The 23,406-nt window shown below is 30.7% G+C and overlaps 2 protein-coding genes across 2 annotated transcripts in view; one reads left to right on the top strand and one right to left on the bottom strand.

Annotated features, from left to right (window-relative positions):
• Window positions 1-2,684, top strand: part of LOC117174207 (mRNA-decapping enzyme 1A) — a 29,764-nt gene extending 27,080 nt beyond the window's left edge. Inside the window, exon 4 of the mRNA XM_033363072.1 lies at window positions 1,481-2,684. Coding sequence (XP_033218963.1) covers window positions 1,481-1,735 — 255 coding nt within the window. The 3' untranslated portion in view covers window positions 1,736-2,684. The remainder of the gene's footprint in view (window positions 1-1,480) is intronic.
• A 2,470-nt stretch (window positions 2,685-5,154) lies between these two features.
• The window catches only part of LOC117175095 (BMP and activin membrane-bound inhibitor homolog), a 64,518-nt gene continuing 46,266 nt past the window's right edge, over window positions 5,155-23,406 (bottom strand). The window contains exons 2-3 of the mRNA XM_033364643.1: window positions 9,311-9,583; window positions 5,155-6,428 (exon numbers count right to left, since the gene is read on the bottom strand). Coding sequence (XP_033220534.1) covers window positions 6,175-6,428; window positions 9,311-9,583 — 527 coding nt within the window. The 3' untranslated portion in view covers window positions 5,155-6,174. The remainder of the gene's footprint in view (window positions 6,429-9,310; window positions 9,584-23,406) is intronic.

Genomic DNA, 23,406 nt, shown 5'->3' with positions numbered 1-23,406 from the left:
CTCTATCCCATCCACACACTACTCCTTTCCCCTGCCGAGTGAGTCACGCCTACCCCGAAAGGGAAATGGCTTAATGGTGTAATAATAATAATAATAACATATTATTTATTGTGTTTTCAGAAATAGAAAGAATTATATTTAACTTTTCATTTAGATTTAAATCTTACCTATTATTTTAGCTAGTTTATTGAGTAAAGTTTAAATTCTTCTTTTTTTTCCTATAACATTTCATTTTCTGAAATACTTTTAAAAAGTACTCTACTCCCGTGTCCTAAAATGCAAAAACAGGGTGTGGAGACAACTAGCGCCATTGTGCTATACTAGGAACTAATTTACTTAAGACAGCAAGGGATCACCAATTTAATTTCAGATGCACAGGGCTAGTTTTACGCCAAGCGTGAATATTTTACTTTAAATTGACCGAGAAAATTGAAAAAATTTACCAGGAAACCCCGGGAAATAAACAGAAATTTTGAATAGCCCACCTAGTCCAGGAGTCTCCACAATCCACAGGTGGATCGCTCAGCCTTTTTCAAGATTTGCCCATTTTTTCTGACGGGAAACTGAGAGGAAATTTATGACCCCTTTGAAAAAAATCCCAGTTGGAAGGGCTCGGAGAAGATTAATTATACTAAATAATTTTTAAAACTACTAATAATAATAAAAATAAGTGGTCAAAAATAAATTTATGGCGTTCAAAATTTAAGATTTTTTTTTCAAATCGAGAATCTGTAAATAAAATTATTTCAGATTAAGGGTTCGAAAATAGAAAAAATTAAAAACTTTCAAAATTGATTACTTAATATTCAAAGGAATGTATACTGAATGTTTCAAAGTCAAAGCTTCTTAAATTGTAGAATTTTATATTCTTATTACCTTGAAAAAAATTAAAATTGATGCCATGCATTTTTTTTCTTCGATAAAAAATTAATTTTTCGTCATTTTTACCTCTCAAAATGTAAATTTTTTAAATTAGAAAGCTTTAAAATAATTCGAAGATACCTGTTAAAAAAAGTCATTTTTAATTTTTAATAGAAAATTTTTTTAAAACGTTATCGTGACTGAAGGGGAAAAAATCGTTGCATTGGTATTAAAAGATCGTAAAAATGGTAATTTATTAATTTTTTGTATCTGTTAGATATAATAATATAATCAATTATCGAAGTCCGTTTAACAATTTCTTAAATATTTAATATTAAAAAATTTGTTTTTATGGATTTTAAAATTGATTATCTTTGTAATATTAAGTAATAGAAACTCAAGGACACATGAATTTTAGCGTGAATTTTTTAATAGAAATAAGGATAAGGTAAAGGGCTTTGACAGTTCTGGGTCAAAACTGAATAGATCCGACCTATTGGCCTGGGTTCACTAGTAGATGCAGGTCTACCTTTGGAGACTCCTGACCTAGTCGCCACCCTGAAAATGTTACTTTTGTATTCAATATTTCTTTAAAATGTAATGCTCCACTTTGTCACAGGTGACAGAAGACGTAATAAGTTCACCGATGACGCCAAGACAACCAACAGGTTCAGGAACAAGTTCAGCACCTGCGTTAATTCCACCAGTGATGTTCGCAGCTCCCAGTCCGGCCGAACCCGTAAACAGACCCTTGGAGCCCCTGACAAGGAATCAATTGCTCCAAGCTTTTAATTACCTTCTACGAAGTGATCCCGACTTCGTCAACAAACTTCACGAAGCTTACGTAAAGTCATTCAGCGAGATTTTGTCCTAGGCAAAAAAAAAAGAATCTAGTCAAGGAAGAACTGTTACCCGTCAAACGGGTTGTGTTGTCGGCAAACTATAGCAGATAATTTGAAATCATTGGAACGAAGAAAAGCTTGCGCGCATTCCTATGTTACCCGCGAGTACGTAGGTCAATAATAGGTGTAACGAATGACATTGACGATTCTGACTTACCAGCCAGCCGCTCGACTTCTATGATTGGAAGTAAAAGTAAAAATAAAAGTAAAAACAACTGCATACCTTAAACAGTATTTTTATATAATATAAATATGTTTTTTCTTAAAGCAGAAGAAGGAAAGGTATGAGTGGAGGGTGCCGTGATCATTTATTAAAGTTTTTTTAAAAGCCTTATCCACACATTTGTTATGAACACTGTTAAAGCGAATGCTAGTTGAAAAAGAAATTAGTTTTTACGTGACTCGAGGAACAAGGCGGGCGAAGATTATTATTTTAAAAGAATAGCCCTGCACGATTTTAAAGTGTGATGCCGGAAAATGTTGGGGTGTTTTACGATTGCTATTTCGAGATTAGGACGACAATAAGGACAGAGGCAGTTGAGTTTTTTTAAGACTTGTCTTGGGAAATATTGAGTTGTCGAAACCGCATAATTCTTTTGTGATAAGCAGATGCATGAGATGTCGCACAGAAATGTTGACTTCTGGGAATGTGAGACTAAAGAATTAAAATGGTAGAGCCCTGAAAATATGTTGATAAATGGATATGACTTTTTTTTGTTAAAGTGTAAAGGACACGTGCGTTAAGTTAGTGGGAATTGGAATGAAGAAGAGAATGGGAATGGATGAAGAGAATAAAAACTCAGATGTAAAATCCTAGCAGTATATTTGATTTTGGACTTGTTTTTCTTTTTCACAGTGGATCATCCTGATGTACAGGCAATGCATATTGTCATGAAATAAAGACGTGATACGTGTCAATAACATTGTCTCTAGTAATTATACCGCATTATCACAATACATTATTACTTTATTATGGAATACGATTGGAGTTTTGCGAAAACAGCAATCTTGTATCGCTTTATTCGACAGCTGACTGACTGACTAACTAACTATCTATCTAACTAAAAAGAATCGAGAGACGCCATTTTTCTCTTTTGTCACGCGACGATATAAATAATCATATTGACTTTGATGTACGCTCTCTTATCTTAAACTCTAGGCACAATCGTACTGTGCGCTTTCGTAAACAATTAAATCACTTTAATGCAAAGACAGACCCAAGCAGGGCATTCATCATGTTAATCATTATCTGAACTTCGCACCCCGCTTTGATAACACTCAATAATTCCAACCCCGAGACTCGTCGCCTTCGCTCTGGAATGTCTGACTCGAATTTCGAATCCTTAGTCCCGCTAAATCTTCAATTCGTGATGAAATATCGAAATCCGCTCAGCGCCGACTAAAAGATCTCGTATTATTTATTTTTTTATTTATAATTTATGTACAAAAATTTACGACTCGAGCGGTCTTGCGCTATTAGATTCTTAATTACAAAATTCAGAATTTGAGAGAGTAAAATCCGTCTTTTTCAAAGAAAATAAAACTCTCAGGGAGCGTTAAAATATTGCCTCACTTGCATTCTTGCGAATTACCATTTTTCTTCATTTTTATATTTTCGAAATACCCTTAGACATCATTTTTATCATTCCTAATTACTTCTATTAACTTTTCTTTTTAGTCTTCCGCATCGTCATATTTCGTAACAGAAATTCATTAAAAAAAAATATTTGCGTTCGTAATCGTGATTCGGAAGCATAAAAATGATGAGAATTTGACAAAATAATTATGTAAAACAGTGATTCGATTACACGAATTAGAATCTTTACAAATTCAGGGTAGCCGCTGGTTCGAGAAATTACTGGGAATTTTACAAATACTTAGAAGAAAAATTTGTCCCAAGTTTGATTTCAACAGTTTATTAAATAATTAGTTGAATTATTGTCTTTTTCAATTATGCTATTATTCAGTTTACAGTGAATTTTTTGTTTAAAGAATTTTAAAATGCTGTCTTGAAGTCTTAAACAATTAAAAACTAAAAGCGTTTGAAGTTGGAAATTTTGTATTAAAAACATTTTTATTTTATCAACTGTAAATATGAGTAAATAAATTCTTTTAATGGATCTCTACTTTGAGTGTTAAAATGTGAACACTAATTGTTTTGCCAAAACGATTCTAAATCCTTGTAAAATGTAAGAATTTCCATATTTTAACGTTACAAATTAAACGGAATCTATTTGAAAGTCTATCATTTAAAAAAGGTAAACGCCTGACTTAAACTTAACAGACTATTTTCAATTTAAAAGTAACTTCATAATAATATATCCTTAATTTAGAACCTTCATTAAATTAAAAATATTATTTCAGTTTAAAGTATTCAATTATTAACCTATTCAATTTCCAATTTTTGAATAATTATTGATTATTTGGCAATATTTGACTGTTCTTTTAAGACGAGTAAACTTAAACCAAATATTTAAAAGTACACAAATTGAGACTGAATTATTTGACATAGAACTGTTGTATTTGAAAAATGTTTAATTTATGAATGAAATTATTGAATTTTGATGGGAAAATAACAATTGGACACTCATTATTTGTAGAAAATATTTAAGTAATTTTAAGAGATATTTAGAATTTTTTAAAAAGATGCAAAATTATGAAGCAAGTTTTAAAAAATTTCCTTAAATTCTTCCAGATTCTTTTCGGACAATTTTGTAAATCTATTAAAACCTTTTTAAATTTTCTCTTAAAATAATTTTTCAAAATTCCTACGAATCTTAAGAAATGTTTTTGTTATTTTGAAGCCTTTCACAATTCTGGAAAAATTTCCAAATTTTTTGTTTGAAACCTGCAAAAATCTACATTTTTATTTACATTAGTTTCAAGTTTACAAACTTCAAGTTTTTAATTAATTTTGAATCTTTTTAAAGCTTCTAAATATCTCTTAAAATTGCTCAAATTTCTTCTACAAATAATAAAGTTTCAATTGTTATTTACACATTGACATTCTAAAGCAATGTTATTAAATTTGCAGGATTTCCTAAAAATTGTAAGAAAGTGTAATTTATTTTAAAAGATATTAAGAGCTTCTGAATAAATTTTAAAAATAATTTTATTTTTGAAAATATTTAAAACAACTTCTAGATTTCTCATGATTTGTAAATAAACTGTTGAAGCTTTTCACTGATGTTTAAACTATTTAAAATTAAAATAATTTAACTTCTAATTTAAAAAGCATTAAGTTTACAAAAAAATGTACACTTTTCAAAGTTTAATATTTCTACCTTAAAATTCCTTAAAATAATATAAGTTTAAAAATTTTTAAGTTCGCTCATTGATTTTTTAATTAAGAAATGTTTAATTGAAAAGTGTTAGTATTTTATAGGTGTAAATTATTAAGCATTTTAATACAAAATGTTTTAATTTAAAAACTTTTAAACTGCAAATTTAAAAGTTCAAAATTCAACAGTTCCATTTTGAGTGCTCTAATCTGTAGTTCATTGTTAATTATTCAAAACAGAAAACTGTTTAGCTTTAGAGTTTTCATTATTTAATTTTATTGGCCGTGAAAAATGTTTACGAACCAGTAAATGACCGGGAATTTGTTTCTTCAAATAAAACGGCCACCCTGAAATTTAAAGAATTTAAAAACCGATCTCGCTCAAGATTTCAGTGTGCTCTAATATTGATAAAAGTCGTGATATTTTAACGCTCCCTCAATTAATCGCATCGTGTGCATTTGAATTGGAAAAATAAATAATAGGTGCTAAGAAATAATTTAGAAAAGATCGAAAAAGAGAACTTAAAATAAAGTAGAAAAAGAAGAAATTCGGTGCAAAAATGGAGCCTCCGCTATTAGAGATCTGATTTGCCATAATTAAGAAGATTCTGAGATTAAACGTATAAATTTTAGTATTTTGTTTATAAAGCGTGATTCATCGTAATTATGGCCTTCTATATTATGCATTCAATCTCGAATGTCGCGATCCACTCTCACAATCTTGCCGCGAAACATTTTGGCCCCCTCGAGGGGAAATGCGAGTCTTATTTTTCTAGTAGTTACAAAATATATATAATAATATATAACATGTTGGTACGCGAGAATAGATATTCCAGATATTTTTATACACATAATTATATAATTTACACTGGTGTTTTCTTCGAGAAAAATTCACAGCCGAGTGGAGCCACTTGGGCCCGCTAGCTTTCTAGAAGTCTTCGGACCAATCGCAGACCTCCGTTTGAGATTTAAGTTTTGAAAATATTTTTCTTACACATGTTTTTAATGTGTTTGACTTGAATTTCAAATGAAGATAGTGCGCCTGGGCCTCAGTTAAACGTGTATCGCTGTTTGTTTTTCAGAACATTCTAGAATGATAGAAAAAAGTCTTTGGATCTATCGAGTGGTCTTTCAGACCAAAGGCACTTTGGGTGGTCCGAGTAAAGGTGGCGCGTTATCAGGCATTCGATGTGAACCCAGTTTGTCGATCTGATTTGGCAAGGGTTGAAGCAGTCTGATGGCTAAACTCGCCAAAATGAGAAGAACTATGAGGCCGCAAATTGGCACTGCGATTGTGGCTGTTCGGAACCAGCCGTCTGTAGATTGGACCCCGTGGCCTGTTGGCTGCATTGGTCCCAAAAACACTCTGGAATCTCCGACTAGTACTGAAACAAAATAAATCATTATAAATTATTTTTCAAATTAAATTGCTTATTCAGTGATAAATGCTTTCTAAAAGTCTTTTATATACATATATTTAGGATTTTGCATTTATTTTATGGGTACGCTCTATACAAAAATTAAATTTTTAAGTCCCGTGACTTTTAAATGTGAAAACATTCCCTTACTTTAAATTCGTGTATCTATAAGATTGAATTTAAAAATTTTAATCTTTACATTTAGACATTCAATAGGATTCGATAGAATTAAAATTAATCCAAAAGAGTTCGAAGGAATTAAACAGAGTCCAAAAATGCAGGTGAATTAAAAGATTTTAAAAGCAGGAAGAAATTTCAGTTAATTTTAATTAAAAAGAATCCTGGGAGTAAAAACGTTTAAATGTACTTAAATACTTTCAAACAAAATTAAAGTGAATTCAAAAGAACGCAAAAAATTAAGAAACATTAAACTGAACTTGCAATAATGCAGTGCAACTGGAATTAGTTCAGAAGAATTCAAGTTGAGAAAATTCGAAAAATTCACAAAACTTAAGAAAAACGCTATTGAATGCAGTTTAATTGAAGTAAATTCCCAAGATTTTAATTTAATTTAACTAAAAATAATAACTAATTATATAATTCAGTTATTGACTTTGTGTTTTTTAAATATTTAAAGTATATTAGGCGTTTTTTAAATCTTTAGAACGCAATTTATAAATTATTGCTTGAATAAAAAATAACGCTTTCCAATTTGTGTAAAAAAAATCGAAGCTTTCAATTGTATTTTAAGTTTTAAAAGCTTTGAATTTCAAGTCACTCTGGTTTAAAATTCGAATAATTAAAAATTGTATAACGGTTAAAGCTAGTTGCTTATATAAGTTGAGACTTTCAAATCTGTAGACTTTTGACGAAGAACTCATTTAAATTTAGATACAGTGGTCTACTAATCGGGAAAACCTGGAATTGAAACAAAACAGGGAACCTACTGGGAATACGAATTCCGAGCCGGAAATCACATTTAAATTTTTTGAAAATATGAATTCTCAAAGGTTAAGAGAGAATAAGAAAAAAATGTCTTAAGATATCTGGGAAAATTTTAATTTAAAAGATTTTTTAAAATATCGACAAAAATCTGGAAGCTTTTAAGGCAATTTTTTTATTTCGTGAGATTTTTAACAATTGCAGGAATAATTCGAGTCAGGTTATAAAATGTTTGAAATTCTTCTTTTGCTAGAAATTTCACTTTTTCGACTGAAACTAAAATTGGTTCAAAATTAATTTAATTGACCGAGAATACAACTATTTTGTTGCAAATTCATTTTTTAACTAAAATGATAAATATTCTATGTTTGGTTAAAAATACATCTTTTTTATCTAAAAATGAATGGAAAATTCAACCATTTGATTTAAAATTAACTTTTTTGGTGAAAATTCGTCTCTTTTTGCAAAAATTTCATCTTTTTGTTTAAAAATGCAACTGGTTTAAAAATAATCTCTTTTGGTTGAAGATTCAACTATTTTTTTGAAACATCGTATTTTCTCAAATATACATTAAAATTTGAAACGATTTAAGAAAGTCTAAGACAAAATGTGGATTTGTGAAGATTTTAAAACAAAATTTAGAAGCGTTTTAAGATGTTTGAAATATTTCAAGATAATACAAATTTGTTCTTAAGATTCATGGGAAAATTTCATATGATTTTTTATTTCGAAAAACATATTTTAAGAGAAAATTCAAAAAGATTTCAAATGATTAGCAAATTTTGGAAGAAAAGTCAAGTAAGTTTAAGAGATATTGAGAAGTTTTGAAAAGATTCAAAAATAATTTTAAACTTGCAAAGATTTGAAAAAATTAAAAGTAAATTTTTTATTTTTGAAGAGTTCGAACCACAAACTAGGATGAAGTTTTTAAATTCTTTAGTATTATCGATTGATTATTGATTAATTATGAAAAAGGTATTACAAAATACTATTACAAATATTATTGATTTTAATCGTAAATGAATGTTGTATTAACGATATTATAAGGACACGTAATTATAATTGAAATGTCATATAATAAAAGATTAAAAATAGTTTTTCGTCATTCTTCTTTAATAATTAATCATTAGTTAATCACTAATACCAAAAACACTAAAAATTATACCTAAGAATTATTTGAAAATTAGAATATTAAAAATAGTTAACTAATGATATGTTTATAATAAATCAAGACTGTCATTAACTAAATTCACGCAGAAAATTGAGATATCGAAATTGTATTATACACTCAACTTCCAATATAAAACCAGTCTCGCGCATCGCTTGCCTTGGCCTCCATCCTACATCAAGGGTATCCAAACCTAAACAGACAGGGCTCCCTGAACTTCTGGAACCCACAGTTCCTCTTATCACAAAACTGCGGAGACCATCAATTCTAGGAATATCTTAAACCAGGGATACTTATATCGGGAGTTGAGAGTATTTCCCATATTATATGTAAAAAAATTGTCTGAATAATAAACTGAAAAAACTTATTAATATTCATTTCTTTTACATATTAGAATGATATTAGGTTATAGATTTTTCAATAAATAAATTCTCTGCTAATAATATTGTCTACTTAAAACTTATCTGATACCAAACATGAATCAAGTTGACTGTCAAGAAAAAGTGTTCAATCAAACGAATCGAGAGGTCAACGAAGCATTTCAAAGTTTTGCTCTGGAACTTGCTTTGACTCGCACCGACTCGCATGTCATAGCGAGTAAAAGTCGATAAGAAAGAGGGATGAGGATGTGAGGACTGAAGATCTCGAGGTGGATGAAGTACTTAAAGAATTTACGAGGCCCAAAGAAGATAAAAATCAAAGATCCAAGGAGGGCAGGTAACGAGGATAATTAACCGACCTTGAAGAGTTTTGTTGAGCCTACTCCTCACTGCAGGACTGTCAACATGATTGCAGAGATCCTCCTCACAACACAAGAATCCAGGCAAGCACTGTCTTTCCTTAAGACTTTTCTCCAAGCAGCCACTGTAAGGACTGTGCTCTGGTCTCAGAGATGCTGGATTCAAACCTGATGGCAATTCGGTGAAACATCCTCGTCCCATACACAAATATGACTGGGAAACACAATCTGGCTGATTGCAGTAGCACCTCACCAATCGAGCATCTTTAGTTTCTAAAAAAGACAGAAAATCAAGGTTTAGTATATATATATTTTTAAATACAGAGGCTTTTAACTATGGGTTTGTGGATCTCTTCGCCTGAGGTAATTGCTAGCGATTGATCAGCTTCATGGGTCAAGGGACTGTTGTGGGATGAGCGTGTTATTTAAATAAAAAACACGGGAATTGTAGTTTAATTTAAAAATGTACCCCCTTCCTCCAAATACTTCCGCGTACACTTCCGTTTCTCACTTTTCTGATGGAAACTTATTGCTCCTCGGCAGTATAACGAGGCTAGAATGTCACCGTACTACATGATATAATGCAGTTTTAAATAAGCTCAACTTCAACTATGTATTCTTAAATCTTATATTCAACTGATACCTAAGTTTGTCAATTCATTTCAAAATCTTTTAATAAAAAAATTTCCAGTTTCAGGTCTTCATTTTTAATCGTTCATTTTCCATTTATTTAATTTAAAAATTCCGTTTTGAAAACTTAAACAATTCAACATTAAAACTCTAGCAAATATTTTGATAAGAAACGTTTTAAGTTGATCAACTGCAAATATAAATTAATTACATAACGATTTTTGTAATCGAACTGTAGTTCGAGTATTAAAAATTGAACAATAATAAATAAATGTGAAGGTCAGATTGAAACTTTATCAACTATTATCAATTTTTAAGTAACTTAAAATTAATAGATTCATAATTAAACGCTTGTAATTAATTTCAAATCCTATTCGAATACTGCTTCAGCCTAAGGGGCCATCCATATACCACGTGGATACCTTAGGACACTTTAGAGGGGGGGGGGGGGGGGTATGGAAAAATTCCACGCTTGTCCACGAGGGGGACCGGGGGGGTCGAGCTAGAATCCACGTGGACACACATTTCCCTAAATCTGTGGAAAATTTACTAAAATGAGACAAGGTATACTCTAGATATACTCCAATTTTTATATTGTGCTCACGCACAATATCATTTTTATTTTTTTTTCACGACTTTTTCTTTCAAATGCAAATCATGTTTAAGCTCACGTTCCTAAGCTAATTCGAATTTTTCAGCCAATCCATCGCTCCTTTTGGACTTTGTATAGTCCGGGAGCTCGCGACAATTTTATGTACGTCATTTTAGTACTCACTAAAATTTCAGATTCTTTTGTTTTCATAGTCAACAGTTCGAAATTCGTTGACTGGCTAACAACTGTTGGTGCATTTTGCAACAATTTATCGTTAAACTGGACCAAAATTCAGGTGAAAAAACGTCATTTTAGTACTCATCAAACCCACGGGGAATGATTGTTTAGATGCTGAAAACTAACAATAAGTTTGACTGGCAGCTCCTGAGTGGTGCCAAAGTTAACTGGCAGACTGTCAAACATGTAAAAAATTCGAGTGAAAAAACGTCATTTTAGTACTCTTCAAACCCATTGAGGATGATTGTTTTGGTGCAAACAACTAAGAAAAAATTTGACTGGCCATTTCATTAAGAAAATTTTAATCTATGGGATACTTCTATAAAAAAAACATGTATATAAAAAAAGAAATTACGAAAATCTCACTTTTTATGCAAATTCACAGCTCGCAAAAATGGGTTTCAAGAGTACTAAAATCACGTTTCTTGACTTGAATTTTTGGCATGCTTGGCAGCCTGCCAGTCAACTTTGACACCACTCAGGAGCTGCCAGTCAAACTTCTTGGTAGTAGTTTGCACCTAAAAAATAATCCCTAGTGGGTTTCAAGAGTACTAAAATTACGTTTTTTCACTCGATTTTTTGAGATGTTTCACAGTCTGTTAGTTAACTTTGGCACCACTAAGGAGCTGCCAGTCAAACTTATTGTTAGTTTTTAACATCCAAGCAATGATTCCCCGTGGGTTTGAAGAGTACTATAATGACGTTTTTTCATTCGAATTTCCGACAAGTTTAACGATAAATTTTTGCAAAATGCACCAACATCTGTGAGCCAGTTAACGAGTTTCGAACTGTTGACATATAAAAACAAAAGAATCTGAAATTTTATTGAGTACTCAAATGACGTGCATGGAATTGTCGCGTCCACGTGGTATATGAATGGCCCCTAATCTATTGCATTTTCAACACAATCAATTTCAAATCTTTTAATTAAAAAAAGAAACATTAAGCAATATTCGACTGTTTATATAAAATGAGCAATTATAAATCAAATATTAAAAACTAAAAAATTTGAAAATGAATTGTTTATTGAGTTTGATAAAAAAATAGTTTTAAACTTTTGTTCAATTAGCAGAGGGACATTTTATATTTATTATATTGTTTTTATAATATTTTTATTTATTATATTGATTAAATTGTCGAGTTGGAAGGGGAGCATATTTTTTTATAAGTTTTTCTAAACTGGAAAAAGCACGTTATTTCTTGTGAACATTTTTACTGGGTTGAAAGAGAGGAAATTTTGGTTATTAATTGTTTCTTTTAACTATAAAAAGCCAATTTTTATTTATTTATTTTTACTGAGTGGACGGGAGCTAAATTTTGTATTTTTATTATTTTGATTTAAAAAGTAGAATTATTTTTAATTTAGAGTTGAAAATGGCAGCGTGGAACCGGAACGGCATGTAATTTCAAATTGTTCAATTCGAAAGTGTTAAAAGCTTTCATTTTATGCATGCAGTTCAGTTTTGAATACTTTAAATGAAAACATTTTCAGTTATGGAAGTTCAAATTTTTTAATTTGAACCTGAAAATTATTTCAATTGGTTTTAAAATACGACCTTTGAATATATTAAGTGCTTTCAAATTAAAAGGTTCAGATTTTCAACAAGTTTTTAAAGAGTTGAAATGGAGACTGAATTATTTGAGAAATTAAAAATGTAAATAAATGTTAAAATTGAATAGTAAAAATTACGAGCCCTACTTTGAATGACTTTCTGAGGTGGCTGATTATTTATTGTGAATTTGGATGTCATAAGATTCAATTGGTTTCCATTCTTAAAGTATTTTTAAAAATTGTTTAAGAATTTTTTAATTTCAAATTACTTATGTGGTCTTCCTATTTGAATACATACTTAAAATAATTTAATTAAAGTCACGAGTTTCTAAATTTGAATCTGAATTCAAAGTTTAAAATATTTATACATTGCAAATACGGGTGGTCTTCTCTTTAATGTCACTTGCTCTTGTTTAGCTTTCCGATATGTTATAATAAGATAAGGGTCATCAGTAAAACTATATAAAATATACCATACCAATGCATTGGTACATAAATGCACCTTCTTGACTAATTGATTACAATTCATATTTTATTCATGCAATTCTTAGATAACACGATGGCGAAAGCACACATATATTCACTTCTACGGGGTGTTCCGCAATCAAGAGATGGTCATGGGGGTCAATAACCTTGCAATTAAACTTTTTTTTATCATTTTATCGCTCAAAATTGCATTCATCAAGTTATTAGCGATTTTGTAACTCTTTTTTATGCAAACTGTTATTTTGAAAACCTTTTTTAATTTGTATAGTTTCTACTAAATTGGCTTCGATTATCATTATCTCTTACATTTGTTGACAGTTTTATTATTTACGGCGATTTCAAAATTGGTTGAAAAAATAATTGAAAGACCTTTATGATTGGAAAAAAACTCCTCCATTTGGAGGCTTCTCGATCACTACTTTCTAATTTGTTCATGTAGTTCGGTCACTTTGGGCGTAAATATATCAGAAAAGAAAAATGGTTTAAAACACTGTATACAGTGCATGTTAATGTGTCTTTATTTTTGCGTGGATTGCATGCTTAGCGGTTATTGTTCAAAAATCTAATGAGGAACTGGCAACCTTATTTATTTACCTGAAAGCACCGAAATAATGCACTTCGAGTAGATAGGTCTACTTTGAGAAGCTCCTGTATTGAAAAATTTGCCTAGAAAAACTCCATTTTTTTTATTCTTCAAAACATTAAGAACTTATATCTTTTTCAAAAATGTCATATTTTTATAAATCTGACTATGAAGTAGTTTACAAGAAAAAAAATTATCTTCAATACTACTGTACCTACCAAAACGAGCCAGAGCTGCTAAAGTTTGAAAAAGGAAAAGTATTAACACCATATAAATATTATATTGTATAAAAACAATTAACTTAGGTTGTATTAACATAAAATTAACATTTTTTTTTTACATTGTGTTCGTTGTCCTAGGTGCAGTAGTACTGAAGATAATTTTTTTTTCTTGAAAACCACTTTATGGTCACATTTATGAAAATAATTATTTTTTTGAAAAAAGATATAAGTTCTTAAGACTTTGAAGAATAAATAAAAAAACATTGAAATTTTCTAATCAAATTTGACAATACAGGAGCTTCTCAAAGTTGACCTATCTACTCCAAGCGCATTATTATTTTGATGCTTTTCGACAATTAAGGGATGACAGTTCCTCACCAGATTTTTGCACAATAACAGCTAAGCATGCAATCGGCGCAAAAATAAAGACACATTGACATCCACTGTACGGATTTTCTTTACCAGTTTTCCTCTCTGAGATATTCACGCCTAAAGTAACCGAATACATGAAAAAATTAGATAGTGGACAGAAAGCATCTTTAATTCGGATAAGTCGAAAGGCTGCTTTCAATCTTGGAAATTTAGAATTATTTTTTTTTATTTGAATTGTCTAAACTAAAAGTAATTTATAACAACGTAGTTTAATTTTCGATAAAAAATATGACTTTTTAACGAAATGTTGGAATTTTTAAATCAGGAAAGACAAATTAAAAAGAAAATTATTGTCAACCAAATAATCCAAATGATGACCAAAACATAATGAATTTTCAAAAAAAAAAAAAAATACAGAAATGCTTAAACTACAACAAAAATATTACATTTTGAACTCATCATTTGGATTATTTGGTTGACAATACTTTTCTTTTTAATTTGTCTTTCCTGATTTAAAAATTCCCACATTTCGTTAAAAAGTCATATTTTATATCGAAAATTAAACTAGGTTGTTATAAATTACTTTTAGTTCAGACAACTCAAATAAAAAGTTTCAAACAAAAATAGCTCAATTTTCTTATTGTGTTCGGTTAATTCAGTTCGCATTTAAGCGAAAAAGGGGAATTTTGTTGAAAGAAAGGAAAAAAGGGGAATCTCCTTGAAAGATGGAAAAAAGAGGAATTCTTTAAAAAAAAGGATAAAAGAGAGGAATAAGGGAAAAAGCGTGAAAAGTGTATTTAAAAAGAAGCAGACCCGAAAAATCAAAAATTTGGAAAAGCCTTAATTCTGTATTTAGACAATTAATACTAGAATCTTTTCAAGAACCCAGAATTAAATTTGGTTTGCAAATTATGCAGAGTTACAAAATAACTGGAATGTTTAGTTATTAAACAGATTTGATAATAGATTTGAACGGAGAATAAAAGCAGCTTCAGCAAATTCAGAAACACGATTCGATTATCTTTTGAGCTCTTCTCAGCTCTTTCCCTAATGAGTGACCGGTTCGAAGTCGTAAAAGATAATACCAGCCTTGCTTATAGGAACGTATAATTGCTGAGGAAACTTTTGTGCGAGACGTTTATTAGACACAAAAATTATTTATGTTTACTTCTGCTTGCTCGAAAACGCAGGTAACATCTTCCTTTTTTCTTTTCTTTATTAGGGAGCATCCATTAATTACGTCACGTATTTATCGGGGCTGGTGGGGGGAGGGGGCATAAAACTTCTTGCACGGGGGTAAGTCCCTTGAAAACCTATACAGACTGTGGAAATTACTTAACATTCTTTGAGATTCCGTGAAATCTTTGGAAGTCGCTGAAAATCTTCACAATCCCTTATAATCTCTAAAAATTGGATAAAATCCTTGAAATTTCTTGCCACATTTTATTATTTGTATTTTCAATTAAGTACCTTATTTCAAAAATTATTTTAAGAGGTAGGGTGATATTTATAACCTTGAAATGTTATTAAATTGAAAAAAACAACAGTTTTTCAAACATCAAGGTTTTAAAAACGTTTAATCAATAAAAATGGTGCTCCTATTAAAACAAATCAATAGCTTTTTCTTACATATTCGATAACTTTTTTTCGATTTTTTAAAAACTAATTAATTTTTCAAATTACTTAAGCGGCCTCTGAAAATTATTGGGTCAAAAAATGACAAATACATGTTTACTCTTTTTGAAAAAGTTAAAAAATCAGAGGGTAAGACTTTAAAATTTATTAGAATGAAGTACCAATTGCTGCTCTAAATATTAAAGTTAACATTTTTTAAAAGTTGTTCTGATATGGAATTAGGCCTTGAAAGAAGAGATTGTGCCTACTTTCGCTTTTTAGATTAAAATAATTTTAACAGACTTAACATTTTAAATGTTTAGTGGCACACCTGCAATTTTGTTTTAAATAAAACAAAAAATATGTTGTTTTTTTGTTACGCCAAAAAACAAAGAATAAGGTGAGAAGGCAACAAAAATTAATATCCTAATGAGAACATTTAATAATAAAATAGTATTTCTGTATAAATATTTTCTTCTGGCTCATTAAGGAAGATATTTAGTGTGACGAAAGTTGAGGAAAACGTGATAATTTATTAGCGAGCCGGATTTGTAGATGAATCCCCAATGCTTAAAACATGGCTGCTGACTTTAGACGAGATTAGGACTTTTTAAAAACTTTTTCTCTCTCGCCGGTCATCTTATGCAAGGTGCCGCGCCGCGCCGGATCTCGTGACGAAAATCTGGTATCCATTTCGGGACCAACGGCAATGCGATTTATCATAAAGTTGTATCCTCACCCTTCGCGGTTGAAAACACGAGTAGGAAACCGAACTATTTATTAAAGCGACATTAGCTAATCCTTGTTTTTTTTATATATATTTTACATATTCTCATTCTGAAAAGCGCTTTTTTACAACTGCACGACAAAATGTAAATATTTCATTCTCTCAAAAAGATCCAATTCGAAATCACTAAATATTTGTATGAAATAACATATCCAAATATAATTTCATATGTGTTTAAACTCTTGAATAATTCGTCTTGATAATTGAAATTTTTTGAGAGAAACTTGCGAACCACATGTTGGTGATGGTGTTCGTTTATATATTATGAGAAACAAGGTTTAATAGGGGCTTTAATGGAGACAGAACACGTAAATTTCTCGAAAATACGAGGAAAAATACTGTAACTATAACTCAGTATTGATTTTTGTGTGGGCTACATATCATTGTAAAAGACTCTCATGTGGTATTTAATTAAGTGATGATAAACTAATAACGCGGAAAGAATTGGGCGTGTTGTAGCATTGAATTTAGAATGATAGTCTTAAAATTAATTTTCTTTTGGTTAGAGTAATATTTATAGTTAAATTATACCCTAAATAAGGGAACATCCTTTGATTATGTAAGGATGATTTTCGAAACTTTAGAAAATATTTGAAAGATTTCCAGTGATTTGAAAGTATTTCTACAGATGTCTAGTTATTTAAAAGCATTTCAAAGAATTACAAAATGTTTATGAAATTTAACGATATTTCTTAAGCTTTTAAGGGTTTCAAGAGGTTTTCAGGGATTCCGAAAGATTTAAAAGGATTACAAAAGTTTAATAAGATATTTCAAACGATTCCAAAGGATTACGAGAGGTTTCACAGATTTCAAAATGCTTTTAAAAGATAACAAGGGTTTTCGGAAATTATCTAGTACAATTTCAGAGAGAAAATCACATTTTTCAAGCGATTTTAAAAGATTTTAAGGGAATTTAAGGAGTTTAATCAAATGTTCAGAGATTTTACTGGATTTCAAAATTATTTCAAACAATACGGACGTATTTCGGCGGATTTTAAGAGTGTTTCGACATACTTCAAAAGGTTTTAAATATATTTCGAAGGACTACAAAGTATTTCGAAGAATTACCCAAATTTTTTACGGATTTCGTGAGATCTCAATAACTTTCGAAAAACGTCATGGGATTACAAAAATTTTTATGTTTTAAAATTTGTTAAATGTTTTCCAAAGATTTCAAGAGTTTGAAGAAATTACCTAGTACGACTTCAGAGAGAATGTCAATTTTTTCAAGGTATTGTATAATATTTAGGGGATTTCAAGAGACAACGAGCATTTTGGCGGATTTTTAGAGATTTTAAGGAATTACGAAGGATTTCCCCGGATTCAAAAAGATTTTAAGAGATTTTAAGGGATTTTAAGACATTTTGAAATATTTCAAAATAAGTCACGGGATTTCCAAGAATTTTAAAGGATTTCATATAATACTAAAGTATTTTCAAGAATTTTGAGGAATATTAAGGGATTTCGAAGATTTTAAGGGATTTAAAGATACCTTAAAGGATTTCAAAAGATTTCAAATTTTTTTTAGAGATTTCAAGAGATTTAAAGAGGCTTCGATGATTTCACAGTATTTCAAACGATTTTGAGATATTTTAACAGATTTTAAGATATTTAAAGAGGTTTTGATGATATCACGGATTTTAGAAGATTTCAACAGATTTAATTAAATTTCAAAGAATTTCGGAATATTAATTTTGAGTGGTTTCGAGGAATTTAAACGGCTCATAAAATATCTGATTAAATTTTAAAATATTGTAAGGAATTTCAAAATATTCCGAAAGATTACCACGAATGTAAAAGATTTGAAAATATTTCACAGAATTTCAAGGATTATAGCCGATTTTTAGTTAAATATTATATTATTAAAAAGAATATAATTGCAATAATGATAGAATGAGTATAATAGTATAAGGAATAATTTCAATCGCCAAAACAGGTGTTAATTAGCGTAAGAAATGACCCCCCCCCCCCCTTCTTACCGAAAAAAAACCTAATATAATTAATCGAGTCTCCTTTAAAAAAGTTCAGTTTTTTATTTTCCTCGGGATATTCTTCGAATAATTGTTTCAAGTATCAAAACCTTAGTCAAATGAATACCCCAAATGAAATCATCATCGACTTTTTTCTTGTTTCTTTTAAGAAAAAACTTCTTTTTCAGCCCCTCCAATTTATAAGGAATGCGTTTCCAGGCGGCGTTTATTATTCCAGGAAGCGAGTAGAAATGGAAGTAGGAAGTCGCGATTAAAAAATGTTGGTGTGTGCCACACAGAAAAAGAGCCGGTCCCACATTTTTTAAATAATTAGTGTATTAGGAAGGTATTAGAGCTTGAGCTCTTGAGGAAGAGGGACCTTGAATTTTCGAAATGAAGAACTTGGACCCTCTTTGATGTTACGAGCCTGGAAGGAAGGTACCATCGCATAGGCAGAGCACACACGACACAGCATGCCTCTCTCCATATATTCTCTCCAGTTTAATCTTTCTTTTGTGACTCGGCTGTTTTAGCGTTTTTTATTCGGCCTGTTAAGCCCTAGCCTCCGGGAGAGCGAAGGGGGTCCTTCGCCGCAGGCTTATTAGCCAGAAAGAGAGATGGGGCGAAATCAGCGAAGAGAATGAGTGACTGAGAGGAAAGATGAAAAAAATCGAAAATGAGTCAAAAAAGAAGGAAAGAGAGCCAGTAGTGTGACGAGAGGTCCTCTTCCTCACAAGAATTTCAATCAACTACGTAAACAATTTTTATTCATTTCAGATTACACAGTCCCAAATGCTATAGCTATCAAAACAGGAAAAATAGGGTGATTTTTCACGATAATAGGGGATAAACTTCTTTTAAATCAAATTAATGTAGATACGCTATGTAATTCAATATGAAATGCTTTAAATTCACAAGATTTAATTAAAACCTATATTGCATTTTCAACCAAAGCCAACTTTCTGCCAAAAGAGATGAATTTACAACAAAAGATTCAGTTTTCAAGCTAAAAATCAGATGGTTTTAAAAAACCATTAAATTTGGAACCCCAAAAAAAATGATTTTTCACCAAATATTTACCCCAACAGTTGAATTTTTATGCAAAAGAGATGAATTCTCAAACAAAAGGATGAATGTTTAAAAAAATTGATTTTTAAAAAATTAGTTCAACTATCGACCAAGTAGTTGAATTTCCAACCAAGTAAAAATATGACAGTTTATATTTGAATTTTAACCCAAAAATATTGTAATTTTATACAGAAAACTGTCGAATTAAACCATAAAAACGACAAATTTTCAACAAAATGGATGAATCCTCAATCAAAACGGATTAAAACTTTATTGAAAAAGTTGAATTTTTAATGTAAAAACAAAGATGAAATTTCCACAAGAGAAATTATGTTTAAAATAAAAATTCAACAAAATAAATAAATTTTAAACCAGATAGATAATCTACAAACCAAAAAAGGAATTGTTAAGAAAATGTTTTAATGTTCAACTAAGTACTTGAATTTTCGAACAAAAAAAAATGCATTTTTAATTAAAAATATAATAGTTTATATTTCAAATTCAAGTAAGATTACGAAAAAGAGTTTTCAACAAATTATTAAAATTGCAAACAAAAGAACTAATTTTTAATAAGGTAGTTCAACTTCAATCCAGACTACTTAGTGGAATTTTTAAATAAAAAAAAAATGAATCTACATGTATTAATATGATAGCTAAAATTGCACACAAAAAAGATTTCCATTGTACATAAAACATAGTTCAATTCAACCAAAAACTATGAATTTTCAAAAAAATATTAAAATTTGCATACAACAAGACTTTCTACCAAAACAGCTGTTTTTTCAACGAAATAATTAAATTTTCAATAAAAGAAAGATGAATTTTCAAACTGAAAGGACGAATTTTCTATTCAGAGATAAATGTTCAACCAAAAATTGAACTTACGGACAAAAAGATAACTTTTTAACGAATTTTCAACAAACTCATTCGTTTTTCGACAAATTGGTGCAAAGATTTACAAAATATTTGAAGTTTCAGGCCAAAAGTTGAATTTTTTGGAAGACAGTTCACTTTTCAAAGAAAAAAAGATAAATTTTTAATCCAAAATGGGGCATATTTTCTATCCAAAGCAGTTACAAATTTTATACAAAAATAAATAACTGAATTTTCGACAAAATAACGAAATAGTCAACCAAGTGGTAGAATTTTGAACTAAGAATAGTTTTCGAAATCGCTTACCTCTCCACGACTATATCTAAAATATTTTAATTAATATTTATTGAGGTCAAGTTAATCGAGAAAACTTAAATTTGACAAAACTGAACCTTCATATGATGACTTCGTTCAAAATGAACCAGATTTTAGTATATATTATAGAATAAGCCCTAACTCGTTTAACTTAATCGTGATTAATCTGAAAAGGTGAACCGGGATTTTGATGAAATAGTCCCAGCTTGGTTTCATTTCAAGCCCAAATCCGGTTCATTTTGAACCAAAATTTGGCTGCATGTGAAATTTCATTTTTTGGGCGAATAATGAAAAAAGGATGTATAGAATCATGATATGGAAGATTTTTCAATAACATTCTCTTATCTCCACTAAGATGTCAAAATCAAGAGTAACCTCGTCGATTATCAGTTCGAAGGCGAATATCTGAGATTCTGAGACAAGCTATGTTGGGATACGTGACCTGTTGGGATAGTCGTCTCGATTCTCATCGCTCGGTCGGTCGATCGGGAAGAGATGAAAAAAAGAAGACGAAAGCAATAAGGAGAGCTTGTCGGAAAATAATTAATATGCCGCGGACACATAACGAACGGCCCCACGGAGCAGTCTGTGTTTGTTTTCGGACGGGCCTTCCTCGGCTTCTCTTCGGGCTCGGCATGTCGGTTGTATCTCTCTTTTGCCCGGACCTCTCGACCTCCCGCTGCTTCCCCCCTTTTTTTCCTTTTTTATTTTAAACACAAGCCCACACTGAAATACTCGCCGGGTATCTTCGGCAGACAGCATACAGACTATACACACAGTATAGTAGCATACAATATACAGTATACACATACAACCCGCAGATGAGAGCCTACCGACTCTTTTTCTTCGTTATTCGTCCTTTAGTCTTTAGTCTACTGCTCCTCAATTCTTCATCTGCGTCTTTCTCTCTCTCTCTCTATCCAGAGAATACTTGAATGGTATCTTTTTCTATCTCTGCCGGTCCTCGTAAGACCCCAGGAGAAACAGACTTGTAGGACTCTCTGGGCCCTCAAGAGTAGGTAACCAGATTCGTTCTTCATTTTTTAGGATTCAAGAATTTAGGTAGGTAGTTAGCGAATGAGAGGATATCGCTTTTTGCGATGGATACTTTGGGGCAAAAAGGACACGATTGCGGGACTAAACTAAGGAATTAGGACAGGACAAGGCAAGAGACGTTTAGCAACCATCCATTTGTTAATTTTAGTTGAAGTGATAAGACCCACAAAAAATGAAATAAAAGGGTATTGCGTAGAAATTGCATGCAGTGATATTGAGGCATGATGGGTATGATGTACCCAAAGGTATGATGAATTGAATTTCAACGGATTCAAAGTTAATTCCAACAAGTTTAAAAATTCATCTCCGAAAAATATGCCGGAACCGGAACTCAAATCACGCGACTATTAAGTATCTGAACTTATTTCGTCAACGAGAGTACGTTAATTCAGTTAATTCGGTAATTCTCCTTCTTAAAAAGTGTTTGGGATTTGACCCGGGGAACAATGTGGTGTTTACCCGCCTGCATATCATCCTGCGATTATTCTTCGGAAAAAATATGCCGGAAGAGAATACACAACGGTTTCTAATTATAAAATAAAAGTATACGATTATGGTTTGGTATTTACAGAATTTGGAAATATAGCATTTCAAATTCGAAATTTCAAACCTTTTATAGATTTTTTGCACAACAATATTTTGAAAACATTTTAAACCACACACTGACAGCGGCATGCAAGAAAAATTAAAGATTTATAGGGAAGGAAAAAATGGCCAATTTGAGCAAGAATAGTCACGTAAAATTAAACTCTGAAAATTATGTGTTTTCAAAGATAAATAAACCTTCAAATGTCAACTCAATTGCTAAATTATATTTCCCTAATTTTTACATTCTCAGCTCAATGAAAACCTATTGTTTTTATCTGAAAATTTAATTTCACGGATTTCATTAAATTACCACGTTCTCGGACTGAAAATGCTGTTGAAAAAATAAAAAATTCAATTTTCCAGCATATAACTACAAGAAGACGGTTAATTTACTTAATGTTAAGGGTTATAGACAGAAATCCCTGTATAGTTTCGGTCGGGTGTTCATATTTCCGTCCATCTGTCCGTCGTACTTTTTCCGGAAGGGTAAGTAAGGGCAAGTGGGGTGGGGACGTGAAGGGTAGTAGGGGGTGGTGTGAAAAGTTCAGAGGAAATGGGGAAGTAAAGGAAGTGAGGATGACTAGTGGGGAAGTAGAGAAAGGAAAGTATGAAAGCGGGATATTTAAACAACGTAATTAACGTATTAAATACGCTAAGAAATCCTATTTTGTAGGTATGTGGTGTCTACTTTGCCTATTTTTAAAATTTTCTTTATATAAAGGCTTTTAAATCTGCATAATTTTAATGTTATAATTTTTGTATTCAAATACTTGTGAAAGAAAAAATACTATTTTATTACTTATTTCTGATTCATTTGAACACTTCAACCTTAAAATTAATTAACTATTAATACATAACTGAAATAAGAAATCATTCATTTTTAATAATTACATTTTTAACTATTCGATTTCGAGGGTTTTTCACTAAAAATGTTCAATTATTAGGGGTTCCAATTTGAACAATTGTTTTAGAACCTTGCAGAAGTCAAGCAACAAATGGTTTAATTTCAAACGCTATTTATTAACTTAAAATACCAGGTGTATACATATAAAACCGGTATTGCCATCTAGCGGCCAGTAGGCACACTTGTAGGCACTGTAGGAACTTACCATTTGTGCTAATTGGCGTATTGTCATCTGTCAACAATATCCA

Source organism: Belonocnema kinseyi, chromosome 6, assembly GCF_010883055.1.
Source record: "Belonocnema kinseyi isolate 2016_QV_RU_SX_M_011 chromosome 6, B_treatae_v1, whole genome shotgun sequence".
Taxonomy (NCBI): Eukaryota; Metazoa; Arthropoda; class Insecta; order Hymenoptera; family Cynipidae; genus Belonocnema; species Belonocnema kinseyi.
Note: the sequence above shows the minus strand (reverse complement) of the source record. Positions and strands in the feature narration are given on the sequence as shown.